Source organism: Capricornis sumatraensis, chromosome 2, assembly GCF_032405125.1.
Source record: "Capricornis sumatraensis isolate serow.1 chromosome 2, serow.2, whole genome shotgun sequence".
Lineage (NCBI taxonomy): Eukaryota > Metazoa > Chordata > Mammalia > Artiodactyla > Bovidae > Capricornis > Capricornis sumatraensis.
Window position 1 is genome coordinate 59,529,226 of NC_091070.1, and position 23,761 is coordinate 59,552,986.

The window sequence follows — 23,761 nt, forward strand, 5'->3', positions numbered from 1 at the left end:
TTACCAAGTTGTAGATAGGGGAAAATGTTACTTTATCTATCACTCGATAATATAAATTCTCAAAGTAATAAAATTAAAAAGTTGACTTTTTAAAAATTAATTTTTGGAGACAGCAACAATGGTTTAACTTCATATTTTATAAAGGTAATTAATAACTTTTATGTATAACATTGTTCTAAACTTCTGTCATATATAACTTGTCAAGAAAACACGTTTAAAATTGATACCTTTTGCCCATGCAATGTAGTAGGCAGAACCCAAGTAATAAATTAAAAATTAAAATTGTGGTAAAACTTGAACTCGTTTTTAAATATCAATACACATAAAAATATACTGAATTTCTAAGGGTCTAATATGTAGTATAAACTTTATGGTGTATACTTAGAGAAGAATGTAAACAAGCTTTATAATAAATAAATGTAATGTATAAGCACACCAGAGGTAAGTCATTGCTCTGACTTTAATGGCAGTTACTTTTTTGCTTTTCTTTACAGTTTGACCACCTATGTATATTCAGTAAAAATATATGTAGCCTGTTTCTGAGCTTTTTATCAATTAGATCAAATTATTATAGTACTTTGTGTCTTTTATCTTCTCTCAAAGTTACATTGATATTTGTAGGATTCATTGATCCCATGGACAGCAGAGCCTGATGGGCTACAGTTCATGGGGTCACAAAGAGTTGTACATGATTGAGCGCCAACATACAACATAAGATTCACTGATGTTATTTTATGTTTTTCTAATTTAATTTTTTTCCATTGTTTGAATAAACCATGATTTATTTATTGTTCTCTGGCTGAACAACAGTTTTCTTGCTATTATTGATAACACTTCTGTTGGTACTCTTTTTTCTGTCTCTTGATACACATGTACATGCATTTTGTTTCTCTAGAGTACATACTCAGGATTAGAATTGCTTGGTCATAAGGTGTGTATGTTTTCAAATTTAATAGATGAGGTCAGGCAGTTTTCCAAAGTGGAAAGTTTCCCAAAGTTATACAGTTTATACTCCTACCAGAATGCATGACGTCTCTCTTTATGCATTTTTCATATTTCAGATTTTCTATCATATCTATTTATAATGGTAACTAATGTTTTATTTTATATTTTCTTGATTATTAATCTGCTTGTACATATGTTGATTGGCCTTTTGAATAACTTTTTATAGTATCATTCAAGTCTTTTGCCATTGTAAATATCTTCTGGGTCTTGTCTTTGGAGTTGTTCTGATTGTTTTTCTTACTGTTGTGCATCAATTAAAGCTGAATATATTCCATATTTCTAAGAGTTTAGTTTCACTAATGAGATCATGTGTGGTTTCTCTTTATTATTCATTATTTATATAGATATTATATCTCTGTGTATATAGAGTATACTTATCTTTGTCTATGTATAGACTCTGTATCTATACCAAGTTGTTGGTTTAGACAGCCTGTTCTAACTTTCCCATATAACTCATTAGTAATATTTAAAATAAAAGCCAGAATAACTGAACTTAGTAGACATCTAGGCAAAGAAATCTTTAGATGATTTCTAATGAATATCTTGGCTTCCCTGGTAGCTCAGTGGTAAAGAACCCACCTGCCAAGGCAGGAGATGTAGGTTTGATCCCTTCTAGAGGAAGATTCCCTGGAGAAGGAAATGACAACCCACCCCAGTATTCTGGCCTGGGAAATTCCATGCACAGTGGAGCCTGGCGGGCTACAGTCCATAGGGTTGCAAAGTCAGAGAGGACTTTGCGACTAAACAATGACAATAATGAATACCTACCTCAAGAATTCTTTTTCTGTGGAGTCTTACTACCCATAATGTGTGATACTGGAGCTCGCTAGCTTTTGTACACAAATAGATGAGCAACTTGATTTTGTGTATCTCCATGGAGACTAATGGATCCATAAAGAACTCTTAGAAAGGATTGTAGGCTTCGCATGAATAAAATATTAGCAGCCACAGATGTACACTTAGATTCCTAAAAGTTTTAAGAGAATGTTCATGTCTAATTGGAAGTCCCATCATTAGTTTTATAGTTGCCTTCTAGTATTTGCCAACATTTAAAAATCCCAACTTAACTATAATCAGTTAAGTTCAGTTCAGTCACTCAGTCATGTCCGACTCTTTGCGACCCCACGAATCGCAGCACGCCAGCCCTCCCTGTCCATCACCAACTCCCGGAGTTCACTGAGACTCACATCCATCGAATTGGTGATGCCATCCAGCCATCTCATCCTCTGTCATCCCCTTCTCCTCCTGCCCCCAATCCCTCCCAGCATCAGAGTCTTTTCCAATGAGTCAACTCTTCGCATGAGGTGGCCAAAGTACTGGAGCTTCAGCTTTAGCATCATTACTTCCAAAGAACACCCAGGGTTGATCTCCTTCAGAATGGACTGGTGGGATTTCCTTGCAGTCCAAGGGACTCTCAAGAGTCTTCTCCAACACCACAGTTCAAAAGCATCAATTCTTCGGTGCTCAGCCTTCTTCAGAGTCCAACTCTCACATCCATACATGACCACTGGAAAAACCATAGCCTTGACTAGACGGACCTTTGTTGGCCAAGTAATGTCTTTTCTTTTGAATATGCTATCTAGGTTGGTCATAACTTTCCTTCCAAGGAGTAAGCGTCTTTTAATTTCATGGCTCCAATCACCATCTGCAGTGGTTTTGGAGCCCCCCAAAATAAAGTCAAGTCTGACACTGTTTCCACTGTTTCCTCATCTATTTCCCATGAAGTGATGGGACCAGGTGCCATGATCTTAGTTTTCTGAATGTTGAGCTTTAGGACAACTTTTTCACCTACCTGTTTGACTTTCATCAAGAGGCTTTTTAGCTCCTTTTCACTCTGCCATAAGGGTGTCATCTGCATATCTGAGGTTACTGATATTTCTCCTGGCAATCTTGATTCCAGCTTATGTGTCTTCTAGCCCAGCGTTTCTCATGATGTACTATGCATATAAGTTAAATAAGCAGGGTGACAATATACAGCCTTGACATACTCCTTTCCCAATTTGGAACCAGGCTGTTGTTCCATGTCCAGTTCTAACCGTTGCTTCCTGACCTGCATATAGGTTTCTCAAGAGGCAAGTCAGATGGTCTGGTATTCCTGTCTCTTTCAGAATTTTCCACAGTTTATTGTGATCCACATAGTCAAAGGCTTTGACATAAACAATAAAGCAGAAATAGATGTTTTTCTGGAGCTCTCTTGCTCTTTCTATGATCCAGCGGATGTTGGCAATTTGATCTCTGGTTCCTCTGCCTTTTCTAAAACCGGCTTGAACATCTGGAAGTTCACGGTTCACGTATTGCTGAAGCCTGACTTGGAGAATTTTGAGCATTACTGTACTATGGTGTGAGATGAGTGCAATTGTGCGGTAGTTTGAGCATTCTTTGGCATTGCCTTTCTTTGGGATTGGAATGAAAACTGACTTTTTCCAGTCCTGTGGCCACTGCTGAGTTTTCCAGATTTCCTGACATATTGAGTGCAGCGCTTTCACAGCAAGCATCATCTTTCAGGATTTGAAATAGCTCAACTGGAATGCCATCACCTCCCCTAGCTTTGTTCGTAGTGATGCTTTCTAAGGCCCACTTGACTTCACATTCCAGGATGTCTGGCTCTAGGTGAGTGATCACACCATCGTGATTATCCAGGTCGTGAAGATCTTTTTTGTATAGTTCTTCTGTGTATTCTTGCCACCTTTTCTTAATATCTTCTGCTTCTGTTAGGTCCAGACCATTTCTGTCCTTTATTGAGCCCATCTTTGCATGAAATGTTCCCTTGGTATCTCTAATTTTCTTGAAGAGATCTCTATTCTTTCCCATTCTGTTGTTTTCCTCTATTTCTTTGCATTGATCGCTGAAGAAGGCTTTCTTATCTCTTCTTGCTATTCTTTGGAACTCTGCATTCAGATGCTTATATCTTTCCTTTTCTCCTTTGCTTTTCACCTCTCCTCTTTTCACAGCTATTTGTAAGGCCTCCCCAGACAGCCATTTTGCTTTTTTTACATTTCTTTTGGGATGGTCTTGATCCCTGTCTCCTGTACAATGTCATGAACCTCTGTCCGTAGTTCATCAGACACTGTCTATCAGATCTAGTCCCTAAATCTATTTCTCACTTCCACTGTATAATCATAAGGGATTTGATTTAGGTCAAACCTGAATGGTCTAGTGGTTTTCCCTACTTTCTTCAATTTGAGTCTGAATTTGGCAATAAGGAGCTCATGATCTGAGCCACAGTCAGCTCCCGGTCTTGTTTTTGCTGACTGTATAGTGCTTCTCCATCTTTGGCTGCAAAGAATATAATCAATCTGATTTCAGTGTTGACCATCTGGTGATGTCCATGTGTAAGAGTCTTCTCTTGTGTTGTTGGAAGAGGATGTTTGCTATGACCAGTGCGTTCTCTTGGCAAAACTGTATTAGCCTTTGCCCTGCTTCATTCCATATTCCAAGGCCAAATTTGCCTGTTATTCCAGGTGTTTCTTGACTTCCTACTTTGGCATTCCAGTCCCCTATAATGAAAAGGACATCTTTTTTAGGTGTTAGTTCTAAAAGGTCTTGTAGGTCTTCATAGAGCCTTTCAATTTCAACTTCTTCAGCATTACTGGTTGGGGCATAGACTTGGATTACTGTGATATTGAATGGTTTGCCTTGGAAATGAACAGAGATCATTCTGTCATTTTTGAGATTGCATCCAAGTACTGCATTTCGGACTCTTTTGTTGACCATGATGGCTACCCCATTTCTTCTAAGGGATTCTTGCCCACAGTAGTAGATATAATGGTCATCTGAGTTAAATTCACCCGTTCCAGTCCATTTTAGTTCACTGATTCCTAGAATGTCGATGTTCACTCTTGCCATCTTCTGTTTGACCACTTTCAATTTTCCTTGATTCATGGACCTAACTATAGTAGAAGTTAACTATAATAGAAGCTTACTTTTTTTCCCCTGTCTAGATGATTAGTTTTAAAATCTCTGAGGTCTGAATCTAAAATCAGACACTGACTATTCATCCTAATGCCACAGCTACTTTTACTACCAATTAATTACTGGACTCCAAGTATTTTTAGCCAATGTGATTGGGACTAGTAGTTGGTCAGTTAATTGAAAATGAACTGAAGAATCATAAATCATTTTAATTATCAGTCATAATCATTTTAATAAACACACACAAAACCCCTAGAGATGAACATTTGTATATATTTATATGCTAATCTGTTAACTTAGGGTAAAACCTTTTCTTTGAGTATGAATCTTGCTTAAGTCACAAAAAGTATCTCTGTGATTTCTACTTTCCATTTATTTTAGATGGTACATTACCTTTAAGATCCTTGTAAAGCAATCTGATTGCAGAAATCTAAATTTTTATAATTTTTCCAAATCTTTTATGATTTGTCTTCCCTATATCTTTTAAAAATGACTTGCCTTTAAAGTTATTGATTTGTTTTCATATAAATATTTTTATAGTCGTATTTCTTTAGCTTATATAATTATTGAATTATGTAATTACAACGTAAGCACAACTGTCATTCATATTTGGAAACATTTACTACTGATTCTTGGTAATTATATGACTCAATTAGTGTGATCACAAGGACCTAGGTATTCTAAAAAGTGACCCATTTATTTATAGCATTATTGTCCGGTGGGAATCAGTCTGGATGTTATACAGTGAGAATGATCCATAGTAAGAAATACATTTAACATCATGATAATGCTATACGAACACACACACACACGCAAAGCAAAAAGGGTTGTGAAATGCTACTCAGCATTTCATGCAATATATTCGTACCCTATATTCTTTTATTCTATTCTGTTTCTTTTTTAAAAAAGGATGTATTCATTTCATAATTCAGTATATTATGACATATATTTTAGAAAACTGAAATAAGGACTAATTCTAGACATAAGCAAAGAGAATTATCACATGATCAGATAAGAAATTACTTTTTACTTTTATATCTGTTCTGTGATACTGTTCCTTTTAATAATATTTTACCATTTTTAAATTGTGGTCAAACATGAAATTTACTATCTTAACCATTTTAAGTATATAGTTCAGTAGTGTTAAGTATATTGTTATACACCCAGTGTTGTTGGACACATGGATTGCTTCTGCTTTTTCGCTATTACAAATAATACTGCTGTGAACAAATATGTCATCAAGAGTGTTTTCAATTCTTTGGATATATAGCCAGAAGTGAAATTGCTGCATCATAGGGTGATTCTGTTTTTAATTTTTTGAGGAAGCACTGTATGAGATTCCATAGTAACTTTATACTATTTTACATTTCCACCAACAACACACATTGTTTACAGTTTCTCCACTTCCTTGCCAGCACTTGTTATTTTCTATATTTTTACTTTTTTATAATAGCCTTCCCGATGGATGTGAGATGGTATCTCATGGTTTTGACTTGTATTTCCCTATTTGTGACAGTGAGCATCCTTTTGTTTGCTTTTTGACCATTTCTATATCTTCTTTGGGGAAATATCTATTCAAGTCCTTTGCCCACTTTTTATTTGGGTTATTTGTAAAGGTGGTGGTTTTATAGGAGTTCTTTATATATTCTGACTATTAATACTAAACCTTTTCGGATGTGTCATTTCCAGTACTGTCTCCCATTCTGGTGACTGTCTTTTTGTGATACTGTTCGAGCTCAAGCACTCATCCAAAAGAAATTTCATTTCATATTGAGCTTACTTTGGGATGAGACCCATAGGAAAGAAGGCTCGACCAGTGTTACCTAAGGCTGTCGTGTTCCTTTGGGAATAAAAAACACTGTCCTGGAGCAGTTTTAGGCCAGTTTTAATTTTAAGTATTTGCCTTGGTCATGTACCAAGGAAGATTTATTTATGGACATAATGTTTAAATATTATTTGAGTTTTACTTTTCAGAGTCAGAATTTATGGTAAGCAAGACAGAAAAACAACTACATAATGAGAAATTATAGGATATCATATATAGTTTTCCTAAAATTATTTTACACTTGTAAAATAGTATTATTTTGTTGTTGGATTATTATTATTTTTAGCAATACTTTAAAGTTCATGGTGTAGGTAATATGATTATTTTTCTGTTCTTTTCCAATTTAAGCCCCTCTGGGGTTAATCATAAACTACTTTCATTTTCTTTATTTTTTCTCAGATAAATTTTAGGGTTTTTTTCTTAATATATTCCAACCTTTATGTAAGAGGAAACAGAAATCACAAATTCATTTCCTGATTTATAAGCATCTTTATAATATACTTCTTATATTCTAAGAAAAAAATCTATTTATCCTTCTGTTACTAGGAACATATCAACTCTCAGTTCAGAATTGATTTTTTCAAATCCAAGTAACATTCTTCTACTGTCTTACTCTGGTCATTCCCTGGAAATTTAGTAATGGAAAGAATAAATATTTTCCTCTGAAGAGAACTTAATCTATCTTAATTTGAAACTTAACAGGAATACCTATTATTAATAACTTTAATGAAGTTCGTTGGGAAAGATAAGCCAGTATTTCAGTGAAACAATTGAAAATGTTTCTTGAGGTAATATTTTTTTTAACCTTTTACTTTGAAAAATATAGGGAAAAAGTTACAAAAATAGTATGCTCCCTTCATCTAGATTCCCTAATTGTTAACATTATGTAACAATTACTTTGTCACCTACAGAGAAAGTGACAAAAAAGCATTCCTGTGTGTGTATGTAAATGTATTTATCACATCAAGAAGTTGAGATAATGTCTATTAAAAGAAATGTTCTGACTCTTGAAAAAAATAAGTGAGAATATTTTACTATGTAATATTTACTCTCTCACTACTGACACATCACTCAAAGATATCTGAAGGAAGATAATGCACATTTTTTAAAAGCACATAAAGAGAAGTAACAGGTTTTATTGAGTTGAATTTCCCACCAAATTTCTAAAATCCTATTTTTATGAAAATCTAGAGAGAAGTTTATTATTACCGAAAGAGAATTGATCACATGTATTATTTCACATCTAAACGGAACTCCCAGCATAATAAATTAGAGATAAATTTGTGATTTAATATAATTTCCCCTGTCTTAGGCACATATAGTAATGGATGGGCTTCCCAGATGGCTCCTGCCAGTGCAGGAGACGCAGGTTGGATCCCTGGAGGAGAAAATGGCAGCCCACTCCAGTATTCTTTCCTGGAAAATTGTACAGTCCATGGGGCACAAAGAGTTAAACATAAATGAATTCATATCCCAAATTGATACAGCAGTTTATAGAAATTCAAGAGTTTCAGTGACGTCTTAAGTTAAGAAAAAACTTACATAAAGAATAAAATCTCAGGCAAGATGCACATATATGCTACTAAGGAGAATAGTGTTTATCAGGTAAGCAAAGAATATATTCTTCAGTCAAATTCATAAGGTACTACACATTAATGAAAGATTATTTCCCCTTTATTACTTGGTTTAAGCATAAATTGCAAGGGCATTTATTCTCTTTGGGAGAAGGAATGGCAACCCACTCCAGTATTCTTACCTGGAAAATCCCATGGACAGAGGAGCCTGATAGGCTACAGTCTGTGGACGCAGAGGCGGACACGACTGAGAGACTTCACTTTCTTTGACTTTCACTTTTATTTTCTTTGACCTCTTTCCCAAAGCACATGTCATTTTATTTCTTAAACTGTGTAATTGTCCAGTTTATTGTTAAGATAAAGGGGAATCCCCTTCAATTCATTCACCAGAGTTTGGCATAGTCCAGTTTTTTGCGTAATTGTGTTTGGTGTCATTGGAGAGAGGCATGCAAAAAGGATGGACCCTGGAATCTGAGTTTCTTGGTTTGAATATAGACTTTGCCATTCATCTTGGGTGCCTCAGTTTCTTCATCTGTGCCATGTATGATGATAGTACCTATCTTACAGAGTTGTAACAAGCATTAAATAAGCTAATACATAAAAGAGCATGCACAGAATGCTTTTTATCAAGAGCTTAATAAATGTTCATTGTTGTTATTTGTCTAAACACTTAACAAATTTCTAAGTATTTATACAACAGTCACTCATTCTCATTACTTTCTTGGGTACCTACCATTTGTGGGTACTGTACTAAAAATCCCCAAGCTAAAGAGTTCATGTTTTAGTAAAGAAGATAAATGTCAGACAAATAATTACAATATAGTAAGTGCCCAGTAGAAGTAATTCTATGGGACAGTGAGGCAGAAGTTACCAACTCTGTCTAGGAAAGTTAGAAAAAGATGTATATGAGTGTGGGGTATGCTGGAATTTATCATCCTGTTCTGGTATGTTGGTGTTATTAAATTGAGGGAGCCATAAAAGACAAATGCTGAGGGACTGTTACAGATTAAAGAGATAATAGAAACATGACAACTAAGTACAAACTGATTGGATCCTGTATTGGGGTGGGGTGGGGGGGGGTGGGATTGCTATAAGAACAGGATTGGGACATTAAGCAAAAGTTTCCTGAAGTTATCACTATACCGTAAAAGAATTTTTGTTCTAAGACACGCTGAAATATCAAAAGAATAAGGGAAATGACACTATTTGAGAATAGTTTGTGATGTATTTGAGTTTCCCTGATGTTCCAGAAACAATCTCAGAGGCATTTAGCAATGGCGGGAGACCTGAGTTTGATTCCTGGGTTGGAAAGATCCCCTGGAGGAGGTCATGGCTACTCACTCCAGTATTCTTGCCTGGAGAATCCCCATAGACAGAGAAGCCTGGCAGGCTACAATCCACGGGGTCATAAGGAGTCGGACACAACTGAGCAACCAAGCACAGCAAGCACAGCACCTTCCTCAACAAGGAACTGAGAGAATTGTGTCACAGACTGCTCTCAGATAGTTCAGGGGGAGAATGCCACATATACTCACGCACAGAATGGGATAGCCTTTGTGGCAGTCGTAGTGGTATTAGTCGCGCAGTCACGTTCTTCTCTTTGTGACCCCATGGAGTGTAGCCTGCCAGGCTCCTCTGTCCATGGGATTCTCCAGGCAAGAATACTGGAGTGGGTTGACATGATCTCCTCCAGGGGATCTTCCCGACCCAGGGTTCGAACCCAGGTCTCTGGCATATGCAGGTAGATTCTTACAAGTGTTAAAAACTGGTGACTCCAAGTAACAAGAGTTGCTTACATTATTTTTATAACTTTTTCTAGAAATCTGATATTATTTCAAAGGAAAAAATTCAAGGGGGAGGAAAAAGGAAAGAGCTTCCTAAGGAGGAGGCATTTGAACTGTATCATAGAGGCTAAATTCACCAGGTAGATAAGAGAAGCACAGACAGATATGCAGAAAGCACTATCAATGTAAAAGAGCATGACTTACATGCAAGGTAATTCAGTATGGTAATTTCTACATCATGGTAAGAATACATTCTCTCAAATATCTATAGAGAATTAGCTTGGGTTTTCATTAATCTGATGTTTATTGAATCTTACTGCGCAAATTCAAGAAACGTTTATTTAGCAAATTGTTGGACTGTGTTTATGCCAAAGAAAGCCATTGTTTTGTATACTTATATCACTGGGAAATCCTATGCTTTAAACATCCTGAAGTTTTATTTCTCTTTGATAGCCTGAAATTATTCATGGATATGTAGAAATGATAAGGCCACTTGCGTGGAAGAGTTTGAGCAACCTTGCAATGAAATTTACAGTAGAAATTTAGTGTCCTAATACCTCTAAATTGAAAAGCAGTTCTCATTTTGGTAGAACCTCATTATTAGTGATAATTTGGAAATTTGGGTCAACAGAAGCAGTAAAAATAAAAAATCTGTAACTAAGCATTTTGTATCATCAGTGTCTTTATTAGGGAAATATTTTAGAGTGTAGCTGAAAAGAATCTTTTTGTAAGAAGCTTTCAAACAGCAAAATGTAGTGCTTTGGTAGTAATTTTCACCTTTAGAAGTCAGAGTGATAGAGTGCTAATCACTTTTTAAACCTGTGGGTTATTTTTAAACTCTTTTTCCCTTCATCTTTTCAATTTATTTCTTAAATCTAGAGATGACAATAGTCACTTAAATTATTTATATTGCAAATCTTTGATGCAAGACTTCTATATGTATCTTGAAAAATATCTAATGGGTCTCTGCTGCATATAGAGAATAATTTCTAGACGTATATGTGAAAGGTAATGGACCTAGTACTTAAACAGCATCTGTTCAGTTCCTTGCTGAGGAAAAAGAGCCATTGCTGAATGGTTTTCAGATTGTTCTTGGATTGTTCTAAGGAAAATTTATCACAAAATTTCTAGTGAGGTAGTTTAAGATCATGAAATAGACTTAAACTTTTAAAAATTTTCTGAAGCAATTTTAATTTTTCCATATTCTCATATAAATGTGTATTTATATCTGCATAATCTCCGTATAATGCTCCTCTTGGAGTTCTTCTTTCAAAGCACTGAAGCGTCATCCAGTCTGAATTATTTATTATAAGGTGAATTTTCTTCCATTTTGAGACTGAGCTATTAGAGAAGTTTTTGCTTAAATGAAATAAAGCCAGAGTTGTTAAGATTAATAATGTAATTTGTTATTATAAATGTCATTTTTAAGGATTAGTAAGATAGGATATTAATTTTCATGGATTCTTGATGTTTACTAGAATAGTTGAATTTTATGTTGTAAAAAATGTCAGTTGGATCTTTTTGTGATGCTGTTTGTAGAACAGTTTATGAAAGATTGAATTGCTAAAATTAGCATACTTGATTTTATTGTGTAACAAAAATATGCAAGCTCTTAGAAATCTCTAAAAGTTAAGAATGTAATCATTAGAGAATGTGAAATAGTATATGTTTATCTTTTCTCTACTCATAGTTACAAATAAAAGTAACTTGTAAGCCTCATGTTTTGCATATTTTAAACTATTTTTATATATCTGGAAAAATGTCTTTTTCAAGACATTTTCTGGAAATACCTGGAAATTTACTTTTTGTTTTTTATGATTGTAATGGTTATAGTACTTTATATCTGTATTGTATTTGCATATGTAGAAAGAGGGCTGTTTTGAAGGATCAGGAGGTATACTTAATTATATAAAATTATAGTTGTTTTTATTAAGTATACTTAAAATTCTTTTAGAGTTCATAATGTTTGTTGCTGTTTCCTCTAAGTATGAGAAAGGGAAAGAATTGAACAATGAAGGTTTAATTTTTCTGTTTGGTTTTTCTTAGCAATTGAAAATATGTAGTGAAGAGCATGAAGACAGAGAATGTTTGAACCAAGCTATTACTGCTCTCATGAATCTCCAAGGTAGTATGGACCGAATTTACAAGCAGTTTTCACCTAGACGCCGACCTGGGTAATTCCACACTGTTGAAAATATGAATGCTTATGCAGTATTTCACTTAAATCTGCTGTCTGGTTTTCTAAAGTGTTACTTACAGTGATAGATGCATTCTTGAAAGTTATACTTTTGTTTTACATTTTTCTTTTGCCCTTTAGCCTTTTAAAATTGGTGTTGTCATATTGTTAAGATATATTTAATAAATTTTTTAAAGATATATTTAATAACTTATATTATTTATATAAGAAATTTAGTATTATTTTCATTTTAATTCTTAGGACCTCAGGAATCATGTCAAGTCTCTACTATTTCTCTTTCCGAATAATGAAATTGAAGCATGTATTATTTAATGGCAGAGTTCAGTTCAGTTCAGTTCAGTCACTCAGTCGTGTCTGACTCTTTGCAACCGCATGAATTGCAGCACGCCAGGCCTCCCTGTCCATCACCATCTCCCGGAGTTCACTCAAACTCACATCCATCGAGTCCGTGATGCCATCCAGCCATCTCATCCTCTCGTCCCCTTCTCCTCCTGCCCCCAATCCGTCCCAGCATCAGAGTCTTTTCCAATGAGTCAGCTCTTCACATGAGGTAGCCAAAGTACTGGAGTTTCAGCTTCAGCATCATTCCCTCCAAAGAAATCCCAGGGCTGATCTCCTTTAGAAGGGATGGGTTGGATCTTCTTGCAGTCCAAGGGACTCTCAAGAGTCTTCTCCAACACCACAGTTCAAAAACATCAATTCTTCGGCGCTCAGCCTTCTTCAGAGTCCAACTCTCACATCCATACATGACCACTGGAAAAACCATAGCCTTGACTAGACGGACCTTTGTAGGCAATGTAATGTCTCTGCTTTTCAATATGCTATGTAGGTTGGTCATAACTTTTCTTCCAAGAAATAAGCGTCTTTTAATTTCATGGCTGCAGTCACCATCTGCAGTGATTTTGGAGCCCCAAAAAATAACACTGACACTGTTTCCACTGTTTCCCCATCTATTTCCCATGAAGTGATGGGACCAGCTGCCATGATCTTCGTTAGGAGAAAGTAAATGCTGTGTGCAAAATTTAGTGTTTGGTTATTTAATATTTTTGTCACTTGATTTAAAGTAGTTTATACATCAGGCAATTAAGGTTGCTTAGCCATTGAGTAAGCTAAATTTATCTTGTTTTTGTGTTTTTTGTTTTTTTTTAGGGATCCTGTTTGCCCTTTTTATAATCGTCAATTAAGAAGCAAGCACCTGGCTATTAAAAAAATGAATGAAATTCAGAAAAACATAGATGGATGGGAAGGCAAAGACATTGGACAGTGTTGTAATGAATTTATTATGGAAGGCCCATTGACAAGAATTGGTGCTAAACATGAACGGCATATTTTTCTCTTTGACGGCTTAATGATCAGCTGCAAACCCAACCACAGCCAGTCACGCCTCCCAGGATGCAGCAGTGCAGAGTACAGACTAAAAGAGAAATTTGTCATGAGGAAGATACAGATATGCGATAAAGAAGATACTTGTGAGTGCAAGCACGCTTTTGAGTTAGTATCCAAAGATGAAAACAGCATAATATATGCTGCTAAGTCTGCTGAAGAGAAAAATAACTGGATGGCAGCACTTATTTCCCTTCAGTATCGTAGTACTCTGGATCGAATGCTGGATTCGGTATTATTGAAGGAAGAAAATGAACAACCATTGAGATTACCAAGTCCTGAAGTGTATCGTTTTGTGGTAAAAGACTCTGAGGAAAACATTGTTTTTGAAGACAACTTGCAGAGTAGAAGTGGAATCCCCATTATTAAAGGAGGAACTGTGGTGAAATTAATTGAAAGGCTAACATATCATATGTACGCAGGTATGTGAAGCTCTTTACAAGTGGTTATATAGGGCAGAGGATCCAAAACCTTTTCAAGATTGTCCAGAAACACTTAGGGCCTAGGAAGAAAATGGACTGCCTTTAAAATTTAAAAGGAATACTGCAGAATCAATAGGAATAGATACCTAATTAAATGTCTGTGTAGTGTTAACTTCATTAATAAATATTCATCAAAATGTTATGGTCATGAATCTTGAATTTGAAAACATCCCTTTATTAAGAAGCAATCCTTTATCAAGAGATACCACAATTGGCAGGAAAAGCAACAGTGGGAGGAACCAAAAAAAGAAAGAAAGGAAGAAGGGCCTCCAAAATACGCTACTTGGAATTAATTAAGCTGAGTAAATTGAATATGCAACATGTTCTGTGCTCTACCTTTTCAGATCCCAATTTTGTTCGTACCTTTCTTACTACGTATCGTTCATTTTGTAAACCACAGGAATTACTAAGCTTACTGACTGAACGGTAAGAAAAATATTTATTTTACTTATTTTTACATTTTTTAAAAAGTTAACTTTTTTACCTTGCAAAGTGCTAGGTACCTAGTATGTACTCAGGTAGTTTTTGAACATAATTTATTCAACATTAAATTTACAGTATTATTATTCTCTTCAAGTAGCATACTTACTAAAATCCCTGTTTCTAACAGATCTTTTCAGATCCTAGCAAAATTTATAGTGGTAATCCGAAAGACTCATTTTTATAGGATAAAAAATATGAATTTTAATGAAATTTTTTCTATGCAATAAAACAATACTTCCTTGAAAGAAGCTTTTCACTTTTAAAACAAACTTTTTATTGTGAAAAATCTTAAAACATATGCAAGAGAAAATATATTCTGTTAATAAACCCCATTTATCAATCATCCAACTTCAATAATTATCTCCTTGTATTTCATCTGTTTCCCTGTTGATTTGAATACCCTAGTCCCAGGATTATTTTGAAGTAAGTCCTTGGCAACATATTTGTCTGTATTATTTCCATTAGTATTTCTAAAAGATAAGTATTCTTATTAAAAGCATAATCACAATATCATTATTAGACCTAAAAAATTAAGATTTCCTTTATTGAGTAATTTTTAAAAATTAAGTTTTGAATTGACTTTTTCCTTTTTTACTGAGTATGTTAGTGGTACTTTAAAATGCTTTATAGGTTAAACTGTAGTATTTGAGCTTCAACATAATTTTGTTTTATATTTTAAAACTTAACCAGATTTTTATCTGGACCTCTATCATTATGTTATTCCATGAAGCTAACTATACCAGACTGAGTCAGTATAATGTGCTATGAAGATTTACTTGGTTGCCTTTTCATGTTCAAAATAAGGAAGGCACATATGTTATATTTATTTATTTATTAATATTATTTATGTGAAAGTGTTAGTCACTCAGTTGTGTTTGACTCTTTGTGACTCCACGGACTGTAGCCCACCGGGCTCCTCTGTCCGTGGAATTCTCCAGGCAAGAATATTGGGGTTGCTATTACCTTCTCCAGAGGATCTTCCTGAGCCAGGGATCAAATCCTGGCCTCCTGCATTGCAGGCTGATTCACCACTGTCTGAGCCACCAGGGAAGCCCCATTATTATATTTTAGCTACATTTCCTATGGTTGGGGAAGGTATTTTTTTTTAACTTTGATTTTTTTTTTCCACTTAGTTATGTTTTTTAAATACTATTTAAAATTCAGTGTGGGACTTCCTTTGGATTAATATTCATTTATTTAAGGAAACTTACATTTGCTTCCATTTTAATAAAATAAATATTAAAGATAGAATTAGATAAGGTATTTCTGTTATGTTTTTAAAGAGGTCATCCTCTATGGATTGTCTTCTTGGATCTTTTCTATTCACCTTTTCTACGTTGGTCAGTGCTAGTTATTAAACTTTTGATAAAAGTAAGAATATAAGTATTCAATACTATATAGCTAAAGGGCAGTTTTTTGTAGTATGTAGTATTCTAAGAGAAGTTTATCAGTTTCACTTTTCACATAAAAGATAGGAAAGAAGTTTGCTTATTAGTTAAAATATCTTTCCTGCTATATTTGAAATCCTCATTTCTGTATGAACAACAAAAAATTTCTCTCATTTTGCTTTTCTTCTTAGATTTGAAATTCCAGAGCCAGAACCTACTGAAGCAGATAAATTGGCATTAGAAAAAGGCGAGCAGCCCATCAGTACAGACCTTAAAAGGTTTCGCAAGGAATACGTCCAACCAGTACAACTTAGGTTTGGCCTGAATATTGTATTTTATGTCATTCAATTTTCAGTATATAGCTAGCACAAAAATTTTTACCTCTTAATTCAGATGTAGGTTATTTTATTAATTGCATAGCAGTTAAACTTTCAAGTTCTTTCTATGTGAAGCTACTCTTAATTCTCTGAAGAAATTTAATTATTAAAATATACTGTGTTATATGCATCAGATATCTCTCACAGGCAATATGTTATGGCTTACAGGTTAGGGTACCTAATAAGTAAAAATATTTTAATTTTATATGAATTTTGCCTACTGTCAGTCCTCTCTACACTTTTGATTTCGTTTTTGTCTCAGTGTGATCATTTAGTAATCCTGGACTTTTTTCTGTTTGTAATATTTATGAAAGTTCTAGTTCTTTCCCCACTCTTTTCCCACAAGATATATCGATATATGTTACTTACCTGCTGCTGCTGCTGCTGCTGCTAAGTCGCGTCAGTCGTGTCTGACTCTGTGCGACCCCACAGACGGCAGCCCATCAGGCTCCACCGTCCCTGGGATTCTCCAGGCAAGAACACTGGAGTGGGTTGCCATTTCTTTCTCCAGTGCATGAAAGGGAAAAGTGAAAGTGAAGTCGCTCAGTCGTGTCTGACTCTTAGCGACCCCATGGACTGCAGTCTACCAGGCTCCTCTGTCTATGGGATTCTCCAGGCAAGAGTACTGGAGTGGGGTGCCATTGCCTTCTCTGTTACTTACCAAAACAATGTCATTTCAGTAATTGTTTTTTTATGACTTTGAAAAAAAATTTATTGAAGTACAGTTGATTTATAATCTTGTGTTTCAGGTGTACAGCAAAGTGATTCAGTTTTATATATACTTTTTATCTTTTTTAGATTGTTTTCCATTATAGGTTATAACAAGATAATGAGCATTGTTCCCAGTGCTATACAGTTGGTCTTTGTTGGTTATCTATGTAATAATTTCTAAAAATGTATTTAGTAATAGCATCTGCCAGTTGTTATGTTACTCTGTGTGCCTAAGTGCTTTATCTTTTTTATTTTGTCCTCACAGTTACTATTTTCACTTTGTTTAAAACAAAATTGAAAGTTAACAGAATCGAGTAATTTGAGATAGGTCATATAAAAGGAGTGACAGGACAGGGTTCAAACTTATATCTGACTGCCTGAGCCAGTGCTTGTTTGTTTCAATGTTCAGTGAGCCTTGAAAATTGAAAGCTCCTTTGATTAGGCTTATTTATAGTGCAAGTGAAAATCAAAACTTTTACCTCACCTTTTCCTTGGGAAAACTGAGATATCTTATTAGTTATGTATGATTAAATATTTCTCCTGTAAATGTTAAGGTTTCTTGGTTAAGGTTAACCAGTAAACTGAAAATTTAAAACTAAGTATACTAAATGTTTATTTTCAAGGATAATTGCCACAAATAAATGCAGTTTTGGAGGAGTGATGACGCTTCTAACTATATATCTTTTAGCCAAAACTTTTAGTATGTCATTCTTTGTGTAAGAAGATAATGCATTAAGCCACTGAGCTAACCAGGCACTTAAGGTTGTTTTATTCCCGATAGCATTAGAAATTTAGAGTATTTTCCTAGTCTGGGGAAAAAACTATTGCCTGACAACTACTGGGTGGTTGTGGAGGGTATAGGTGGGAAGATAACCTAGAAATAGTCATTCATTGAAATAATGAAAGAAAAATGCTAATGAAATTAATATATACTAACTGTATCTTTGTGATGGAGAATGGAATGTTATATTTGTGTTAATTGTTTACATCTTTATTTGCAAGGTGTAAGTAATTATTTTTGAGGTACTATAAAACAAAATGGGCTTCCCAGGTGGTGCTTGGTGGTAAAGAGCCCGCCTGCCAGTGCAGGTAGATGTAAGAGCCTTGGGTTCGATCCCTGGGTTGGGAAGATCTCCTGGAGGAGAGCATGGCAACTCCCTCCAGTACTCTTGTCTAGAGAATCCCATGGACAGAAGAGCCTTGCAGGGTGCAGTCCATAGGGCTGCACAGAGTTGGACACAACTGAAGTGATTAAGCAGCAGCAGCGTAAAACAAAATAGCTCTGTCAGAAATACTTTTGTCTTTTGAAATAAAAGAATGTGAGCCTACCTGCAAATACAGATAATTTGATGATAGTACTTGCATTTAGAACCAAATACACTAAATCTTAGTTGGTTTTCAGATTTTAGATCTTTCAAAGAAATCCTTTTACAATTGAAGAACTTAAAAGTATCTTTTGTAATTACAGAGAATACATTTTCTACATACAAAAAAATAAAAGGTACTTTTCCATGCTTATAAAATTAAACTCTTGGGTTTTATATTGGCCCTAGTGTATAAAAGTATCACCATGGCATTAGAGAAGTGAAAGAAGTATAATTGAATGCTTGGGTTTTACTAAAATGTGTTTCTTTTCATTTTGTCAGGGTCTTAAATGTGTTTCGGCACTGGGTTGAACACCATTTTTATGACTTTGAAAGAGACTTGGAGCTGCTTGAAAGACTAGAATTCTTCATTTCAAGTGTAAGAGGTATATTATTTAAAGATTTGATTGACTCTTCTGTTGCACTGAGGTTTTGTGTTTTTTTTTAATTTATGTGACTTTCAGTTTAAGAAGATAAACTATTTTTCATTTTAAAAAAGAAGTAAGATTTGGAATAATTTTTATAGACTTTAAGGCTCTCATATATGTTTAGAACCGCCTGAAGTGTTAAAGGTTTTTAGGAAAATCTTTTTTTTTTAAAGAAGTCAGATATCCTCTTTAGTAAATTTAAAACTTTATCTCATCTCATCGCTGCCACTCCTTTAACAAATTAAATATTTGTGTTATTTAACCTGTTTATTTTCCTTTATCTTAGTTTTGAATGGTTAACAGCTTCTTGGTATTGGTCGTTTAGTCACTAAGTTATCTCCAACTCTTGCGACCCCATGGACTGTAGCATGTCAGACTCCTCTACCCATGGGATTCTCCAGGCAAGAATACTGGAGTTGGTTGCCATTTCCTTCTCCAGGGGATCTTCCCGACCTAGGAATTGAACCCAGGTCTTATGCATTGCAGGCATATATTCTTTACCAACTGAGCTATGAGGGAAGCCCTAATAGCTTCTTAAATAATATCTATTTCCCCTGAAAAAGTTTTTGGTATATTTTTGGCACCTAAAAGATAGGGGTTTCCTACCTGAAGTTGCAGAGCACAGTCCATAAAATGAAACTCTAGGCAGTGAGCATCAAACAAATGTATGTATCAAAATATGCAACATATCAGATATATGCTACTGAATCCAGAAAATTCATGTTTTCCCTGATAGTGAAAAGTGAAAGTGAAGTCGCTCAGTCGTGTCCGACCCTCATCGACCCCATGGACTGCAGCCTACCAGGCTCCTCTGTCCATGGGATTTTCCAGGCAAGAGTACTGGAGTGGGGTGCCACTGCCTTAAAAATATTGGAATACTGTAAATTAAATATAGCTTCTTTCATCTCCTACTTATTCTTTAAGGTGAATTTTACTTAAAATAGAGATTGTGATTTGTTTCAATTTTGAGATGTTTAAAACACATTTTTATCATGTGTGCTTTATAGTACTAAGTTGATTTTTAATTTAATGTTCTTAATGAAGACACTAGATTTTATTTGCTATAAGAAGCTTCTAAAATACACATATTAAAATAAAACAATTAAATAGTTTTGTTTAAAGGCCTTTCCAATACAAGTTATTCCTCAAGATAACTCAGTAGTTGATGAGGGAAAGTTTTTTTTTTTGGAAGATTTTTTTTTTATAATATTTATTTGTTTTTAATTGATTGATGATTACTTTATAGTATTGGCTTTATTTCTGTCATACATCAACATTAATTAACCATAGGTGTACGTATGTCCCCTCCCTCTTTAACCTTCCCATCTCCCTCCCCATCCCACCCCTCTAGGTTACTGCAGAGCCCCAGTTTGAGTTCCCTGAGTCATACAGCAAATTTCCATTGGCTGCCTATTTTACATATGTAGTGTATATACTTCTATGCGACTCTCTCCATTCATCTCACCCTCTCCTTCCACTCTCCTGCTGCCCTTGTCCATAAGTCTTGTCTCTGTCTGTGTCTCCATTGCTGCCCTGCAAATAGGTTCATCATTACTCTCTCTATCGATTCCATATATGTGCGTTAATACACAATATTTATTTTTCTCTTTCTGACTTACTTCACTCTATATAATAGGATCTGGAGAACTGACTCAAATGTGTTCCTTTTTATGGCGGAGTGGTATTCCACTGTATATATGCACCACAGCTTCTTTATCCAGTCATCTGTTGACGGACATCTAGGTTGCTTTCATGTCTAGCTATTGTAGAGTGCTGCAGTGAACATAGGGGTGCATGTGTCTTTTTCAGTTTTGGTTTCCTCAGGGTATATGTCTAGAAATGGTAATTGCTGGGTCGTAAAAGGGAAAGGTTTTGTAGACGCATCGCAACTAATGAGTGAAGAAGGATGACAGAATTAGAATATGACCATTTCTCAAACTCACAGTAACATCATAAAGACATTTTATGCCTCCTGTTAGAAATATTCTTGCAAGTATTCATGTTTAAAGTTTGTCCTGGATCAGATCAATCTGTATATGTTGACTTACAGAAAATACAGAGACATAGAAATAGGGCTGATGACGCCACAAAGATTGAATTGGCAAAATTTAGACTTGGGAAACACCACAGGTGACTGAACTTCAACAAATAAATTGTCTGAAGAAATGAGAGATAAGAGAGGAACCTGTTGATTAATGGAATCTTGAGACATACTGACTCAGTGCAATGTGTACATCTTGTTTGGATCCTATTTCCTACAAACCAGCTGTAGGAAGACAGTTGGTTCCCTGAGACAATCAGAGATATGTGAATACTAACTAAATATTTATTGATATTAAGAAGATACTGTCATTTATATATGTGATAATGGTATTGTTTTTTTTAAAGTCTTAACTTTCAGATATATACTTAAATAGAAATGAAATTATATTATACCTTCAATTTGCTTTGAAATAATATAAGGAATAGAGGGAGGACATGAGTGATATTAGGTAAAACAGTGGCCGTGAGTTGATAATTGTTGAAAGTAGATGAAAGTTACAAATTATATGAATATTTGCAGTTAATGTTTGTCAAATAAAGGGCTTTTTTTGTTTGTGTTCTTTTTCTAGGGAAAGCTATGAAGAAATGGGTAGAGTCAATTGCTAAGATCATCAAGAGGAAAAAACAAGCTCAGGCAAATGGTATAAGCCATAATATTACCTTTGAAAGTCCACCTCCACCAATTGAATGGCATATCAGCAGACCAGGACAGTTTGAAACATTTGATCTCATGACACTTCATCCAATAGAAATTGCACGTCAGCTGACGCTTTTGGAATCTGATCTCTACAGGTAGACAATTAACATTAATTTGCTGCTGTGTTTTCAAGAACGTTGAACATTTCTATCTATTTTCAGAACTTTCTGAAAATTGTTCATGTGTACTTAAATGTAAGTCGTCTATTCTTATGGGCTAGGAAGAAAGTTCATAGCAATTTTTTAATTATAATCTGTTCTGCAAGTGCAAGTCTTATAAATCATTGCTCTTTAGGCCTAGATGAGGTACTAGCAGTCCTTCACAAGAGGAGTGGCAAAGAGAAGACTCATGCAGTAGAATGAGCAGGCACTTGAGACTGTCATCCAGCTCCTGTTCCTGATGCTGTCTCATATTACTTTAGTTTAACTTGGTTCAGTTAAAACAGACAGTCAGTATAGATGCTAGGCTCTGGGCAGCTCAGTCCATAGACTATAGAGTGAGATAAACTTTCTTCTTCTTTTTTTTTCCAAATACTCTGTAATAAAAATTTTGACTTGGGACTTGACTGACTTAGCTTTGCAAGGCAGATGAATAACAGTTCTTAGTGGAATAAAAATTTCTTCACTTCTTTTAAGGAGTCTCAAATACTTTAGCTATTTGAAATTAGTATTGACTTTAAGGATTTTTGAAGTAGATGATGAACCATACTTAAAACTTGTAAATCATTTTCTTTTGTTTATAAGGATTGCTAGAAATACGCTTGACTATTTTTATCTGTATCCCATTGTTTGTCTTATATATAAAGCAGTTTCTGCCATCATCCTGTATCCACACACATCACCCATTTACAACCTAACTTTTTTGTATCATGGCTATGGCATTTCCAGGGTCACTCTCTACTCCAAATCAGACACTTCCCTTTGTCATATTATTTATTTCAAATTTTATTCCAAAATTACTAACTCATGTATCTCATTCTCTCTTTTCAACTTGCTTTATCAACTTCTTCGTCTGTCAGGTTTTTTTTTTTAAACCCCTATCTTTTCCCAGTGCGTTAGCTTCTTTCTGTCTTCTCCTCCCTCATAATATAAGCTTTCTTCTTTCATTTACAACCCAGGTTCCTGTGAAGAGTAGAGGCCTTGCAAAAAAAAAAGACTCTAGGCCTTGTAGGTAATCACCACCCACTAACCTGTACCACTGTGGTTGTATCAAAAACTTCACTGCATTCAGGAGCTGCTTTTGAAATACAAACATCCTTAAGAAATTACCCTAATTAGCAGCCAGTGTTTTTTTAAACTGAGATTACACAGGGAAAAGAAAGAATATATAAAGTTTAATGTTAGTGGAGAGTGTAGAAAGACACCAGACATAAAACTTGACCTTTAGAACTGGGTTTCTGATATGCCCTGGTTGTGCTGTTCAGACTTTAGCACACACATCAGAGGTTGTTACCATCTGATTCAGAGTGTCATGTTATATTTTAAATAATTTGGAGTTCAAGTCATTTTTGTTTGAATTATAGGATTTTTTTTAAGGAAAAAAGTTTTTTAAATTGAAATTGTAGTTGGTACACAATATTGTATTAGTTTCACGTATACATTATAGTGACTCAGTATTTTTGTGGCTATTTCATTTAAAGCTATGATAAAATGTTGGCTGTACTCCCTGTACTATACGACATTTCCTTGTAGCTTGTTTGTTTTGTTCATAGTACTCTATTACATCTGAATTGCCTACCCCAGTTGCTCCTCCCCCTTCTTCTTCCTTCCCTATAACCACTAGTTTGTTCTCTGTATCTATGAGTCTGTTATATTCATTTGTTGGTTATATTTTTTAGATTCCAAGTATATGTGATAACGTGTTCTCTTCCTTTGCTTGACTTATTTCATGTCACATAATACCCTCTAGGTTCATGGGCACTTAAGTTGTTTCTTTACTGTGGGATTTGTGATAGGTGGGAATGAAGAGACTTATTACTTAGATAACAAAGCACATAGTACGAAATTAGATTTTTCCTTACAGTGTTACATGAATGGGCATCAGGAATAAAAAAGCACTGAGCTCTATGTGGACCTACTTTCAAAACATAGAAATACCTTTGTTAAGTG

The 23,761-nt window shown here is 34.9% G+C and overlaps 1 protein-coding gene across 2 annotated transcripts in view; it reads left to right on the top strand.

The window, feature by feature from the left end:
- SOS2 (SOS Ras/Rho guanine nucleotide exchange factor 2) overlaps positions 1-23,761 on the top strand; it is a 100,788-nt gene that overhangs the window by 52,811 nt on the left and 24,216 nt on the right. For both annotated transcript variants that reach the window (XM_068964046.1, XM_068964047.1), the window contains 6 exons: positions 12,147-12,274; positions 13,447-14,102; positions 14,507-14,588; positions 16,225-16,347; positions 18,768-18,871; positions 21,526-21,748. In XM_068964046.1, the coding sequence (XP_068820147.1) occupies positions 12,147-12,274; positions 13,447-14,102; positions 14,507-14,588; positions 16,225-16,347; positions 18,768-18,871; positions 21,526-21,748 (1,316 nt within the window). The remainder of the gene's footprint in view (positions 1-12,146; positions 12,275-13,446; positions 14,103-14,506; positions 14,589-16,224; positions 16,348-18,767; positions 18,872-21,525; positions 21,749-23,761) is intronic.